The sequence below is a fragment of the Zalophus californianus genome, chromosome 3 (genome assembly GCF_009762305.2).
Source record: "Zalophus californianus isolate mZalCal1 chromosome 3, mZalCal1.pri.v2, whole genome shotgun sequence".
NCBI classification, from domain to species: domain Eukaryota; kingdom Metazoa; phylum Chordata; class Mammalia; order Carnivora; family Otariidae; genus Zalophus; species Zalophus californianus.
In genome coordinates this window covers 99,054,128-99,070,610 of record NC_045597.1, presented here as the reverse complement: position 1 = coordinate 99,070,610, position 16,483 = coordinate 99,054,128, and the positions used below count along the sequence as shown (strand labels likewise).

The following is a 16,483-nucleotide window of genomic DNA, read 5'->3' as shown; positions in this document are numbered from 1 at the left end:
CAGTGTACTTTAAGCAGTAATAAAAGTACACACACATGAACACACATAAGTACACACCATTTATTAAAGAATGGCAAGTTGGAAGGCATTAAGACTCTACTAATTTTGCTTAGGAATCATACTATGAAAATTGAATGTATCCAAAAGGAATGATGAAAATGGAAGATTTGAAAAGGGCCTGCGAGGAAATGAAGGATTGGGGTGAAATAAAACAAAAACAACAGTGGAAAGAAGGATGAGCATTTATTTTATGTAAGTGCTAGGATTTATGTGTTCTGTTCGTAACTATAATTATCAACATTTATAAGAGTAATTCTGTCTACTTTAGATATAACAGTGTGTTTTGCAGGGGTTGAGGAATATGAAAGTCAAGTGGGTATTTAGAGGAGTCTGGGAAGGTAAGTAGGCATCAGACCATATCATGTTGAGGAGTGGTCTTCAAACTAGTGAAATTAATTGAGATGTTCTGAAAAAGCAGGGGCTTGATTTTTCAACTGTTAAACCAAGCTTGGATTCTTGGGCTAAGGCTCACTTAGTTATGGTATATATATACCCTTTTTGCATATTGTATTTCTTTTGTTAAGGATTTTTGCATCTGTATTCATGATGGATATTGGCCTGTCATTTTCTTTATTTGAAATGTCTGTCTCTGATTTTGGTATTAGAATTATGCTATCCTCATGAAAGGGTTTGGGATGAGTTTTTTCCTTAGTTTCGAAAGAGCTTATGTAAAATGATTTCTTCCTTAAATGAGTGATAGAATTTACCAGTGAAACCTGGGCCTGCAGTTTCCTTTTTGGAAAGGTTACTGATAATTTCTTTAATAACTATGGGTTTATTCAAATAGATTTTTTGTTTGATCTTGTGTTGATTTTGGTAAATTGTATCTTTGAAGGAATTTGTTCATTACATCTTGAGTTTATTATGATGGCATGGTTGTTATAATATATATATTTTTTATCATTTTCATGTCTATATGATCTGTAGTGTTAACGAGCTTTCCACTCCTTTTGTTGGCAATTTCCATATTATTTTTTCTTGATCTGCCTGTCTTTTCATGGTACCATCTTTTTCTTGTTAATTTTCTCTATTTCTTTCCTATTAACTTGATTTGTGCTATCCTGTTTATTGTTTATTTCTATTTATTTCGGGTTTACTTTGCTTTCCTTTTTCTAACTTTTTAAGGTGGAATCTTAGGTCACTGATTTTAGACCTTTCAATTTTTTCCACCATAAGCACTGAAACTTGGAATTTTCCTTTTAAGCACTGTTTCAGCTGCATCCCACACATTTTGATGTTAAAATTTTTATTTTCACTGTTAATCAGCTTGAAATAATTTCCCTTGCGGTTTTTTCTTTGAGTCATGGATTATAGTTAGAAGTGTTTAATTTTCAAATGTTTGGGGTTTATTTAGGTATCTTTTTATTTTTGGTTTCTAACTTAATTCCTTTTTAGTCAGAGAACATTGTATTTATGATTTTAATCTTTTACATTTATTGAGATTTGTTTTATGGCTTAGCATATGGTCTAGGTCAGAGATTGGCAGACTTCTCTGTAAAAGACCAAATAGTAAGTATTCTAGGCTTTGTAGGCCACATATGGTCTTTGTTTTATGCTAGTGGGCCAGGCAGGGTCTCTGCTGCTGCTTTCCTCTCCTCTCTTTTGTCTTCACTTCTCTTCCTTCACACACACACACACACACACACACACACACACACCCATTTTAAATTCACTAGTGATATACCAAAACAGAGGCTTTTTATTTTATTTTTGGGCCATAATTTGCCCATCCATGGTCCAAATGAAGGTACCATGTGTACTTAGTAAGAATTCGTGTTCTGCATTTCTTGAGTATATTCTGTAAGTATTGGTTAGATCAAAATGGTTATTAACATTGATCCTCTATGCTTTTACTGATTTTCGGTGTGTGTATTTATCATTTTATCCATTAACTGAGATACTGTAAGAGTTGAATTATCTCAGCATTTAATTATGATACATTTGAAGTATGTTGAAACTTATGTTAATAGGCACATACACATTTAAGACTGTTATGTCTTGATGAATTTTTCCTTTTATTATTATAAAGTTACTCTATCTCTGGTATTTACCCTTTTTCTTACAGAGTAGTTTTATTTGATATTAATATAGCCACTCCAGCATTCTTAGGCTTGCTTTTTGCTATCCATCCATCCATTTTTCATTCTCCATCTTTATATTTAAAATGCATATCATGCAGACAACATACAGTTGGGGCTTGGTTTATTATTATTATTTTTAAATCAATGCTTCCTTTGAATTGGAGAGTTTTGTCTCTTTTAATGTAATAATGGCTATGGTTGGACTTACGTGTACTATTTTGTTTATTTTAAAACAATTGTCCATGTTTGTTGTTCTTTCCTCTTTCCTTCCTTCTTTCGAATTATTTGAATATTTTTTGGAATTCCCTTTTAATTTACCTTTGGCTTTTTAACCATACCTCTTGGCATTTTTTAGTGATTGCTTTAGGGACTATAATACACATCTTTAAGAAAAGTTGCTACTCATGGTTTCTTTAGAGTTAATTTAAAACTTCATGCAAAGAGTAGAGACCTTGCATCTCAGGAAGTCTGTTAACTCCCCTGCCTGCTGCTTCCCATGCCAGGGCTTCCCACTGTCCTTTTATGTTGTAGTTGTCATAGATATTACTTCTACATACAGTACAACCCCACAAGATAATATGATTTTTGCTTTAGTTGTTGAGTATGTTCAAAAAACTAAATGTAAAAAAAGTCTTTTTAAATTTATGTGTTGACTGTCTCTGATGTTCTTTATTAATGCCTCACTGCCCCACTGGTATCATTTTCCCCTCAGCGTGAAGAACTTTAGTCCAGGTTTGATGGCAGTGAGTTTCTTTTGTTTGAAAATGTCTTTATTTCACTTTCATTTTTGAAGGATATTTTGGTTCATATAGATTTTTGGGGTCACTGTTGTCCTACCCTCTTCAGACTTTAACAATGTTTTTCCACTGTCTTCTGGGCTTCGTAGTTTCTCATAAGGTGGTAGTAATTTGAATTTTTGTTTCCTGTTATGGACCTTTTTCCTCCGGCTGCTTTCAGTACTTTTTCTTTATCTTTGATTTTTAGTTTGACTACGATGTGCCTAAGTATGGTTTCTTTGTATTTATACTGCTCTGGGTTTTTTTTTTTTAAGCCTTTTAGATCTATAAATTGCTGTCTTTCACTAAATTGGTAAAGTTTTTTGTCATTTATTCCTTCAAAAAGTGTTAACTACCCTGTGTCTTCTCTTTCTGTGACTTCAGTATATCACCTTTTTCATATTGTCTCCCAAGTTTCTGAGGCTCTATTCTTTTTTCTTCATGTTTCTTCTTTTCACCCCCTCCCCCCACCTTTTTCAGATTAGAAATTTCTGCTGATCTGCCTTCAGGTTCACTGATTATTTCCTCTGTTATCTGTGTTCTCTTGTTCAGATCATCTGGTGATTTTGTCTATCTGGTATTGCATTGTTCAGTTCTAGAATTCCATTCGTTCTTTATATAGTTTTAGAGTTTCTGGTGATGTTTACTATGTTATTAGTCATTACAAGTACACTTTATTTCATTGTCATAGTTATAGCTTCTTTCCAGTCTTTATCTGATAATTCCAGCATTTGGGTCATTTTATCTTCTGTTGAATACTTTTCCTTGGAGAATGGGTTACAGTTTTAAATTCTTCATGTGTGGAGTAATTTTGGTTTATACGAAGAAATCACCCTTGTTTGTCTATTTTCCTGTTGATGAACATGTTTTGCTTACACTTTTGGGCCATTATGAATAATGCTGTTTTGAACAAATGTGTACACATTTTTGTGTGGACATTTGTTTTTATTTTGGGGGGGTATGTACTAGAAGTAGAATTGCTGGGTCATATGGTAAGTGGATGTTCAAGTGTTTTCCAAAATAACCATATCATTTTGCATTCCAACTATTAATGTATGAATGTTACCTCAGTGTACTTTTAATCTGCATTTTTTTAACCCCAAGGAGTTGAGCCCCTTTTCATTTATAGCCATTTCTACTTCTTTTTCTTCAAATGGATACTGTCTTTTGCTTTTCTTCCTTCCTTCCCTCCTTTCCTCTTTATTTCGTTCTCTCCCTTGTCATCACCTTTTGGGTATCCTGTATATTAAGGAGATTAATTCTTTGTCTTTGAGTACAATTTTTCTCTGTTGGTTATTTTTCTTTTGGCTACTTTTGGTATGTTTTGTGAAGAAGTTTTTAATTTTTTGTGTAGTTGAAATATCAATCTTTTTTAGTGTCTGGATTTTAAATTATAGTTAGAAAGCCTCTTCTGCTCCAGGGTTACAAAGAACATCCTATATTTTAAAACTTATGGTTTAATTTTTCTTCCCTTTTAATTTTTGATGCATTTAGATTTATATTACTTCAGCATGTGTGGTATAGTATGTACCCAATTTAATTTTTTTCCAGGTAGCTACAAAGTATAGGTTTTTTTTTTAAATTGTGGTAAAATATACACAACATCAGAACATTGTTAAGTGTATAGTTTAGTGGCATTGAATATATTCACATTGTTGTGCATCTCTCACCTCCATCTTAAGAACTTTTTCATCTTCTCAAACTGGAACTTCCAAACTGACTGGTATGTCCTACTTACTGTCTAAAAATTTGAGTACTCTAGGTACCTCATATAAGTGGAATTATACAATATTTGATCTTTTGTGATTGGCTTATTTCACTTAGCATGATGTTCTCAAGGTTCATCCATATTGTAGCCTGTGTCAGAATTTCCTTCCTTTTTAAGGCTAATACTCTATGTATTTACCACATTTTGTTTATCCTTTCACCTGACAATGGACACTTAAGTTGCTTCCTCCTTTTGGCTTATATGCATAATATTGCTGTGAACATTGGTCTTCAAGCCCCTGCTTTTTCTTTTGGGTATATACCCAGAAATGGCATTGTTGGATCCCATGGTAATTCTGTGAAGAATTGTCATGTTGTTTTCCACAGCAACTGTACCATTTACCTTATTACTACCAGGAATGTGCAAGGGTTCCAGTGTCTCCAACATTTGTCCTTTTCTTTTTCTTTCCTTTCCTTAATAGCCAATCAAATGGGTATGGACTGGCATTTAATTTGGTTTTGATTTATATTTCCTTATTAATGATGTTGAGCATCTTTTCATGTGTGTATTGGCTTTTTGTATATCTCTTTTTTGGGGAAGTGTCTATTCACGTGCTTTGCTCATTTTTTAATTGTATTTGTTTATTTTGTGGTTGAGTTGTAGGAGTACTTTATATATTCTGGATATTAACTCTTTATCAGATAAAGATCTTCACTTAAAAATGAGTTCGCATCTGGATAAACCCATTGTAAGTTGGAAATACCCTGTGTCAAAATGTATTTAATACATCTAATCTAGCAAACATCATAGCTTAGCCTAGCTTACTTTAAATATGTTCACAAAACCTTACATTAGTCTACATTTGGACAAAAGCATCTAACAGAAAGTCTATTTTATAATAAGGTAATATGTAATTTATTGACTACTTGTACTGCTAGTAAAAAACAGAATGGTTGTATGGGTACAGAGTGATTGTAAATGTATTGGTTATTTATTATGATCACGTGGCTGACTGGGAGCTGAGGCTCCCTGCTGTTGCCCAGCATCACCAGATGTGTTATAGTGCGTATCCCTAGCCCAGGAAAAGATCAAAATTAAAAATTCATAGTACAGTTTCTCCTGAGTGCATATCACTTTTGCACCATTCTAAAGTCAAAACTTTTTGAGGTGAATCATTCTAAGTTGGCAACTGTGTGTATATGATTTGCAGATGTTTTCTTACATTCCATGGGTGCCTTTGCCCTCTGCTGATGGTGTCCTGTCGTGCAGATTTTGATGGTGTCTAATTTATTTTTTTGTTATTGCCTGTGCTTTTAGCATCACATTCAAGAAATCATTGCTAAATCCTGTGTCATGAAGTTATTTGTCTATGGTGTTATAAATGTAGTAAAAATGATTAAATGTTTCCATATAGTTGATATGCTATAGGTAGCTATTTTTATCTTTTTGGGAAAAGCACATTTATTTTGATTATGTATTGACCGTTCTGTATTATGCTCATTAGATTCTTTTTTGGTGTTTGTTCTGAAAGTAATTTATTGCTGAATGTGGTCAGCCTAGGGAATTTGATTTTGACCAGGGATGGAATATTGATTAATTTGGTGAACTTGATAAATGAAGGTTTCCTTAAGGGAATTTCTTCTGTAATATGGTTTCTACTTCAAATATCTTACTGCCGTACTTGGGAGATGGTATTTACGCACATGTAAATAATATAGGCTTGTATAGTGAGTGGTTGTTGAAATAGAGTTTATTGAATGACTAATAGTTAAAATGATCAGGAAGGACTTCATGGAGGAGTCCTAAGTTGTGGTGGGAGCATTTTGAGAGGGTGCAGTGTAAGCACAGGTAACATGTGTTGGGAAATTGCGAGTCATGTAGGGGAAAATGAGTAACAAGTGTAGTGTGTTTTGAGCTGAGTTCATGGAAGCAAATGATGGGAGACACTTAAAAACTTTAATTGTGGCTTATTGTGAAGTACTGTAATATTCAGCTGAAGGAATCAATCATGTAATTTTTTTTTTTTATCTGAAAGGGACTTTAGGAATTACAATGAATGAATCATTTTATAGAAATGGGAACAAGTTTGTACTTAATTTTGTGGGCAGTACAGCTTCATTTGAAGATTTTTGAATTAGGCAATGATTTTTAGGGAGATTATTTCTATTCTTTGTAGGGGTCATAGAATTGGAAGTAAGGTATTCTGTTAGGGCATTGCATATAATGACTTGAACTGCTTGGTGACTAATGGCAAAAAAAGTGGAGGGATTAGATGAAGGAATAATTAGGTATTAATCCTTTCACTAAGTGTTAAGAGAGTAGACTTTTAGGGTGTTGTGGCTCAGACAGTTTTAGACGGTCTTGTTTTGTGTCTTTATTGTAGTAAGACATAAGTCAGTTCCATTTGTCTCCTGTAGGGGCAAAGTATACTGTTGGAAGGATAGAAAAGTTTTCATATAGAGGTAGTGATACTTACCTTGAATTTTGTAGGATGGGTAAGAGTTTAGCAGCTGTATTCAGTGTTGAAAGGGGAGCATCTCCTGTAGTTGGAACAGTGTTAATAGTGGTTCCGTGGCATGAAATGAGTTGGTCTGTCCAGAAACTGTTAGCCGTTTTATGGCTAGGGAGACTGGTGTAGTGTGTCAGGGCTGCTGGGAAAGGTGGTCAAGAGCCAAATATTAAAGGAGCTCTTTTCTATACCTTGCAAACAAGTTTTGTTTGTTGGTTTTTTTAAACCCAGACAGTGGGGAATCTTGGAAGAGGTTTAGTCAGAGCATACCCGATTTGGATCAGTTAATGTTTTCTACTTATTTTTAGTGATTTAGCATGTTTGGCTCTCTAAGTTCTTGAACTTAGTTTTGGGACTAAAATATCCCCCAAAGAGAGCTTTTTTTTCCCCTCCTCCTTATATTAGGGAAAAAAAAAAGTTCTGCAGATATTATTAGAATCCAAGAATTTCACAGCAATTTACCTGTCTGCTCTTGAGCAGTGAGTTTGAATATGGAATAATATAAAATGTTACTTTCTCTTTAAAGCCTGGGCATAGTTAATAGATTTTCATGCATAGCCACAGAAAAAGTCCAGCTATCTCCTGTGTAGCCCACAACATGCTGCTCCTCAAAGCTCAGTTTTTATAGTTCCTAATCATTGTTAACATTATTTTCCCATTTTAAGATTATAGGCTGAATCCACTGTGGCAAAACATTTAAAAATTACAGTTATTTTTAATAGTAATGCATTCAAATGGTATGAGAAATATTTAATAAAAAATCTCCTTATCACTCCTGCCTGTCACCTACCGAGTTCATTCCCTGGAGACAAGCAAAATTAGTGTTGCTTTATATTCTTCCAGAGATATTCTGTGCCTGTACAATCAAATACATTTCATATGTTCTTACCCCTCTTCCTTACTTTTGTACAAATATAGCATACTTAAAACATTGTTCTGTCTCTTGCTTTGTTCGATTAACAAAACATTTTGGAGATTGTTCCATATTAGTCCATAAAAAGCTTCTTCAACCTTTTTTAATAGCTGCATAACACAGATTAGCATATTTAACTAGTTTCTCATTTCATGTTTTATTTTCAGTCTCTTGCTGTTATAAGCAAGATTGTAGCAAATGGTCTTGTTACATGTTCTTTCAGGTATGTATGAGTATCCCTGTAGGATCAGTTTGTAGAAGTAGAATTTCTTGTTAAAAGCTGTGGGTATAATTTTGGTATACCTTTAGAAAGTAGGGATGTTTAAATGCATTGAACCTATAGAATTTTGTATATTTACTCACAGTGGAATCTCACTTCATAACAAATGGAAATCTGAGAAATAAATTCATAATCGCTAAGATGTTAGTGAATTCCTTATAATTTTCCTTTTCGTTTTGCAGGTATACAAAACTAGGATATGCTGGAAACACAGAACCACAGTTTATCATTCCTTCCTGTAAGTATTCTTTTAAGTCACAAATAAGCTGATTTAAAGAAGTTTTTTTGTAATAAAGTAAAAGATAATTGTTTCTGACACTGTATAAGATTTAGTCCTTTAGAAACATGGTTTGCTGAGTGTGACCTCATTTCCACATCTCTCACCATTCATGTTAGCTCTTTAGTTCTCTGTTTACCAGATCTACCAAATGTCTCTTTTTAAAGCAAAAATAAATGAGCCGATAAGTAAACAGTTTTTTGCTTTGAGGATATTGGTGTTAACAGTGCATGGATGTAAATATTAAGTAGTGCATCCTCCATCACATACATATGAAGACTATTCTTTGGTATGTGGACATGATTACAGTTTGCCAGGCTTGGGGCTTATTGACATCCCTGATGAGAGTCCATGTTTCAAAAGAGGGATGGCATCTCATTTTTAGAGATGTTGACTTTAGCTGTTTTTTAATATCTTATAACCATACTTAAGTTGTTTTTGTTCTGTCCTATTGTTAACTTCACTGTGGCCTGGCCATTGACTTTCAGTAGTTTGTCAGTAGTTTTTAGAAATACTCTCACACTTGGTTTGTTAGTGTTCTCATTTGTTAGCATGGATTATGTATCTGGTTCTTGATGGACATACTTTTGTACTTTTGACTTTCAAACAGTTTACCTTTTATACATCATATAGTAATGCCTCTGATCTACTTCTCCTACTGCCATATGAAGACTTGAATATATCAGATGAAAAACGTTTGGAGCCATTGCTTGGTGATGCTGACTCCTAGAGTGTCACCAGTTTTACACAGGAGTTTATGTGACTGAATATTTTTGTGTATTGTATTATTCTTAATTTATGAAAATAAGGAAATGGAAAAATGAACATATAGGATAGTAGTGAAAGAAGCTTAGGTTTCATATCAGTGAAGTTGAGAGCAAGGTAGAAATTATTGGGCTTGTCAAAAACTGCATATCTTTAGTTTCAAATGGGCACTCATTGGACATGAATAGGTCAGTGGTTTTGTAATGAATATAGCAAGGACAAAATTAAACGTGAAATATGGGAAATGCATTGTCAAAATTGTATTTAAAAGGGGAGCTTATACACACACACACGTATACACATAATGTATATGTATTTTATTTTTTTAAATTTTAACTCTGTAGTAACAAACCTGTTTGGACTTTGTACTTGTGATATACTTTTAGATACTTAACTACGAATTGGTTATGTAAGAACTTAGGCTACTACCAAGTGGTACAAACTTCCAGTTATAAAATAAGTAAGTCATGGAGATGAAAAGTGTACAGCTAGAGAATATAGTCAATAATACTGTAATAGCAATGTATGGTGACAGATGGTAACTACACTTATCATGGTGAGTGTTGAGTAATGAATAGAATTGTTGAATGAGAATGTTATATACCTGAAACTAGTATAACATTTTATGCTGATTATACTTCAATTAAAACAAAACAAAACAAAAGAATTAAGGCTACTACCTAAATCTAATTCTTTAATACATAGAATGGATTTTAGGTGACGCTGATGAAATAGCTCATTCACATGACTATGGTGGTCTTAGTTTAGTGGTACTCTTGTATTTTCCTTGTTTTACTTATGCATGTTTGTTGTCTACTTTGAAAGACAGGTTTGTGTGTGTGTTTTTTTTTTTTTTAACTTTTCCTCCACATTTATGTATCAATATATTGATTGTCATTTATTTTAAGAATTTGATGACAAATACTAGCTTTTTTTTTGACTAATATGAATACTTTTGTGGACCTGTACTTGACTTTGGTTATATTTGAGTTTAGTGTTAGAATCTTAGGTATGTTTATATTAATTTCCTAAGGCCGCCATAACAAAGTACCAAAAACTGGGTGGCTTAAAACATTAGAAACTTACAGTTCTGGAGGCTAGAAGTCCAAAATCAGGGTGTCACCAGGGCCATAATCTTGCTGACAGTTCTAGGGGAGAAACCCTCCTTGCCTCTTTAGCTTCCCATGTTTGCTGACAGTGCTCGGTGTTACCTTGTGTATGCATCACTCCAGTCACATGACTGTCTTCTCCCTGTCTTCACATTGTCTTTTCTGTGTGGCTGAGTCCAAATTTCCTTTTTTGTAAGGACAGCAGTCATAATGGATTAGGGCCCACCCTAAAAATCTCATTTTAACTCAAAAGACCCTATTTCCAAATAAGGTCACATTCTGAGGTACTGGGAGTTTGGACTTCAGCATACCTTTTGGGAAGACAATTCAACCCATAAAATGCCAATTTTGTTATTTCATAATTTATAATCTTTTATAAGGTGTTATGTTGTGATTAAACATTTATTTCATGAGATTACTGATGTTTTATGTTCTTAAGTGGCTGTGTTGTCTTTGTTGGAGACCCATATAATCTTGATCTTTTGAACCTTAGGATCTTATCACCATTGTATCCAGTCTCTATTTTCATCTCTTTGCCAAAATGTGCAATTTTAGTTTTCATTGTCTTTCTTATGACAAGTTGCAGCATGTTAAAAATCCATTTTCCTGCTGAAAGTAGATTTTTGATTTTGGAGTTTTTTCCACCAATTTTAATGCTGCAAGTCCAGTGTTTAACCAGCAGATACATACAGTTGATTGCTACTGATGAGCATGAATATTTGATCTGGAAAGCCTGTTTATATGGTTCAAGGTTATTTGCATACATCTTTGTTTTTCAGGAAACTTATAGTGAGCCATCTGGATGTCTGTGTACATTATAAATAAATTACTAGAGAAGCTTTCTAAAATTTTGAAGGAGTAGACTGGATTTAGAATGTCATTCATTCAGTATTTTCTACCCATCTTGTTAGGGATATAATTGTTACTAAATGGAAGTGTAGTATTTAAGTGCATACAGATAATTATTTTGAATGAATGATTGCTTAACTTGACGGATTCAGAAATGTATAATTTAATTAAAAAATATATAACAAGTTTTAGGTCAAGAACTGTGTGCTGGATTTCTGAAATTATTTGAGGGGAGTATTGTGATTTTTACCTAAATGATTTGAAATTTCCATTTGTATATGTGATTAAAGTTTAACAGAACCCTATGCCAGTGTTATTTTTAAATTACCAGTCCATAATAGTGCAAATAGGAAGAAAGCTTTTTTAAAAAAAATTCTCCTTGCAGTTTCCCCATTTTCATTTGTTAGTGTTTCCAGTTTTTTCTTTCTGATTGTCCATCAAGCATATGTTGGCTTGGTGGGATTATAATTTTACTCAAATCGAAATAGATCTTACATAGTTTTAAAAAAATACAACTGAGACATTCCCACAGCAGTACTCTTTTTTGGCCTTTTACACTTGAGGCCTTGTCTGTGGATGGAAGTTGAGATTTCATTGTGTTAAATGAATTTTGTCATCAATTTCTTAAATGACCTCTGTGCTTTAACAGTTTAAGTGTGTTAGATCATGTTTTGTTTAGTAATACTTTATAACGGAAGAAATAGAAGTTAAAATTCTGTCTCATTTGAAAAAAGCAAACTTTGACATGTATAAATAACTTTTATTTTTGAGGTATTGCTATTAAGGAGTCTGCAAAAGTGGGTGATCAAGCTCAAAGGAGGGTGATGAAAGGTGTCGATGACCTAGACTTCTTTATTGGTGATGAAGCAATAGAAAAACCTACGTATGCAACAAAGGTATATTTTTATGATTTGTAAAAATAATATTTTCTTTTAAAAATTAGTTTGGGATGTCTGGGTGGCTCAGTCAGTTAAACATTTGCCTTCGGCTCAGGTCATGATCTCAGGGTTCTGGGACTGAGTCTCACATCGGGCTCCTTGCTGGGCGGGGAGCCTGCTTCTTCCTCTGCCTGCTTCTCTCCATGCTTATGCTCACACTCTCTCTCTCTCACAAATGAATAAATAAAATCTTTTAAATTATTTCAGTGATTGTGGCATCTGGAATTTTACTGTGTTACAGGCCTAATATCCTCAGCCTCTTCACCAGAGAAATTTCTTTTTCCCTGTAGCTTTTCCCAGTCTTGCTTTAACTTTTTTTTTTTTAATCCTGAGAGGAAAATTTTCACTCACATGAGCAGTATTTACTTTTCCATACTCACTAGATCTCAGAGCTGTCAATGTGAGTGGCTTTCTTTTACCTCCACATTGCCATATCTAGAGACATGTTTAGTTTTGAATGTTATGTTTGAGGTACCTGAGAGACATCTTATACATTGTTAGGCAGTCAAATAATGTGGCTCTTGGAGCTCCGAAACAGGATAGCTGGAGACAAATATTTGGAAGGTATCAATAAACCTCTAGAAAGGATGAGATTAGTTAGGGGAATGTACTTGGGAAGAGGCCCAAGATGGGGCCTGTTCAATGTACCAATTAGGTTTGGATAGAAAAGGAAAAACCTACAAAGGAGACTGAGAAGCCGTGGTTAGAGAGCCTGGGCTAGACAGAAGGAATGTAAATAGTGTGGAATCTATCAAGTAAGCTAGAGCCCATACATTACTATCTTTAGCTGTAAGGATGTCATTTGTAACCTTAATAAGAATAGTTTTAGAAGAGTGAGAACCCAGTGAGGCTGGGTTCAGGTAGGTTGGATTGTGAATGTTAGGCCAGGAAAAAATGACAGTAATATTCAGTGAGGTTTGACTGCAATTGGGAGGCAGAGATAGTTGAATAGACAAGTTGTGGGGTTAAGATGGAAGAGATGTTTAAATGCTAATGTGAAAGAGCCATTAGATTTAAGTAACAGGAAAGATGGAGTCCAATCCAGGTCTCTGAGAAAGCTAGAGGAATGGGGTCCAGAGCACAGATGATCTAATTGATATGTGGAGGGTCTCTTACATTATAAAGAAGTGAAACGGGTAAGTATGGAATCAGTTTTATAGATTTGGTGGAGGGAGGTTGGATTCCTGACTTTTGGCCTCTCCTTTCTCTGTGAAATACTTGGTGACATCATCTCTGCTGCCCAAGGATTCGGGGGAGAAGGTGAAATATGAGTGATAGGACATTTAAAATTATCATTGTGAAGAGTGAAGATGAACAGAGTAGGGAAACGGAAGACTTGCCACACAAAGTTAGGTTCATTCGAGAATAGCAATTATGAAATCTTAAGTTTTATCCACCTAGTTATGTATGTGCCTTCAGTGTGATTAGCATTCTGGGTATAGGCATATTTAGTGAAGTGTCATGCTAGGTTGGGTTTTGATAGGTGGAATGACAGAAGGAAATATGAATACTCAAAGTGATGGAGCATAAAATCTAAACTCTGTGTGTTTGTGTGTGTGTGTGTGTGTGTGTGTGTTTGGGCAGGTTTGATGGCTAGGGAATAAATAAATAAAAGCCAGTGGACTGTAAGTCTAATTGTGATCAGGAGTATAGTGGGGTGCTACAGTATGGTAGGAGAAGAGGTTGTAATCAGAGAGGGTTGTATTTGGATTTTAGGAATTTAGAGATGTAATAGTGGTACTAAGATCTATACTGTAGCCAAAATGGAAAAGAAATTTTTGAAGGTGATGAAGTCAGTGAGCTAAGAGGCCAGAGTTTTTCTTCACTTATTCTGTTCTTTTAAACACATTTTTAAGTCTTCCAAATGCTACAAACAAACCAAACAGTAAAACTTCTCTCAATCTTTATGTGTACTCTTTTTCCTCAGCCTTTTAGCTGTTGTTTTTCTCTTTCTTTTAAAACCAAACTTCTTGGGGTACCTGGGTGGCTCAGTCGGTTAAGTGTCCACTCTTTATTTCTGCTTAGTTCATGATCTCAGGATCCGGAGGTTGGGTTCAGTGGGGAGTCTGCTTGAAATTCTCTTCTCCCTCTCCCACTCCCCCTGCTCACTTGAGTACTCTCTCTCCCTCTCTCTCAAATAAATAAATAAAATCTTAAAAAAAAAAACCCACCAAACTTATTTAGTTTCAGATTCTTTGAGTGCAGATTATTACTAAGCTCTTTGTTAAATCCCATTGTGTATAATAATCTTCATCCTTCTTGATTTGTCTATCACAGGATTGCTCTGATGGTTCTCTTCCTAATATTTACATTATGTATTTTAATTGAACCATCTGAAAATCTGTTGTGGGAATAATTTCATTGATCTCTGAATAGTAAAGTATGCGTCTCCTAAGGATGATCTACAGTATCATTAAATCACACCTGAAAAATGCTTTCCTGATTTAATTCTCTCCGTTTTTGGTAGTTTTATTTACTTTTGACATTAATAAGATTTCATTTGTGTTTTGTTTTAATAGTGGCCAATTCGCCATGGTATAGTTGAAGATTGGGACTTGATGGAAAGGTTTATGGAACAAGTGATCTTTAAATATTTAAGGGCAGAACCAGAAGACCATTATTTTCTTTTGGTAAGTACAAATTATAATTTCACCGAGGACATTTTTGAAGAAACAATGAGAACGTTTTCATCACATCTGTACTCACTAGGGCATACTTTGTTGTTTATTATCCTGTGTCTAAAAGACTTTGTTACCATGCTGTATTGTCTTTAAGATCATCCAGTTCTGGGTTTTAGTAGAGTTGTAATATGTTGAAGCAACAAGGTTTAGGCACTTAGAAAGTTCTTTTCATAATTAATATGTGATCTTTATGATAGGAACAGTAAGGTTCAAAAACGTTGGAAATACGGCACTTCGCTTTTTTTATTGAACTGGTGTGATCATTATTTCACTAGTAATTCTTGGCAAGAAAAATACAATGTAATTTTTAAACTTTTCTTATTTTTATCAAAGCAATGAATGTTTACAGCTTACAAAAATCAAATGCTGTAAGATTTAAAATAAAAAAAAAATAGCACTCTCCTTCTTCATCTTTCCCAGCCTTTGATTCATGTTATCTAGAGACAAACACTTTAAATTTTTAAAGAGCTTTTTGTGATAGTTATCTCACAAATTTAAACATCTTCTCTATTTCTTGTTTGTTCATTTAAATATTAGACATTACCTACTGACTTCCTAAAGTAGGAAAAATGAGGCTTTTGTTTCTTTTACCCTCCTTCTCAACACAGAATCCTTATCTTCTCCCCCTCTCTACAGTATAGTTATATGAAATCTACATTCTGTATTTTATTGTTATTTGTGAATATTGTTTATGGGTAGACCACATAAAGTTGAAAGAACTTTACAGTAAACACCCACATGTACACAACCTAGACTCAAGTATTAACTTTATTATAATTGCATAAGATATCTATCAGGTTATCCATCACTTCATCTTATATTTTTAATTACTGCAGAATGAGTTGCAGATGGAGTAGTTTCACCCCTAAATACATTAGCATGTGTATCATCAACTAGAGATCATTATTTGTTTATAGTTCTTTTATGTATGTAAAATTCATATGCTATAAAATGTATAAATCTTAACTCTACCATTCTGTGGGTATTGACCAGGCATTTGCATACTTTCTCTGAAGGTCCAGATAGCAAATATTTTTGGCTTTGAGCGCCATCTGGTCTCTGCAGCTACTCAGCTCTGCTTTTGTAGCAGGAAAGCAACCTTAGGTGATACCTGAATGTGTTCCAGTAAAATTGTATTTACAGAAACAAGTGGTGATCTGGATTTGTCTTATAGGATGCATGATACAATTTGCCCGTCTCCTGGTTTTAACAGATGCGTACATCTGTGTAACCTAAACCCTTATCAAGATATAGAACATTACTATCAGCTTGGAAAGTTTTCTGATGCCCTTTCCTGATTAATTCCTGCCCCTGTACCTAGAGGCAACCACTGTTCTGATTTTTTCCAGCACAGATTGGTTTTGCCTATATTTGAGGTTTATATAAATGGAATTATACAAGATATGATCTTTAAGACTTCAGCATAATTTTTGAGACTCATCCACATTGTTGCATATACCGGTAATTTGTTGCTAGATCATATTCTGTTGTATGAATATGCCTCACTATCCATTTTCTTGTTGATGATTACCTGGGC

General features: G+C 34.1%; 1 protein-coding gene across 2 annotated transcripts in view; it reads left to right on the top strand.

The window, feature by feature from the left end:
- ACTR3 (actin related protein 3) overlaps positions 1-16,483 on the top strand; it is a 60,103-nt gene that overhangs the window by 16,543 nt on the left and 27,077 nt on the right. The window contains exons 1-4 of one of the 2 annotated variants that reach the window (XM_027588701.2): positions 159-252; positions 8,510-8,565; positions 12,099-12,223; positions 14,785-14,895. In XM_027588701.2, coding sequence (XP_027444502.1) covers positions 236-252; positions 8,510-8,565; positions 12,099-12,223; positions 14,785-14,895 — 309 coding nt within the window. In that variant the 5' untranslated portion in view covers positions 159-235. Of the gene's footprint in view, positions 1-158; positions 253-8,509; positions 8,566-12,098; positions 12,224-14,784; positions 14,896-16,483 lie in introns of those variants that run through there. The other variant, XM_027588700.2, reaches the window with a different exon arrangement.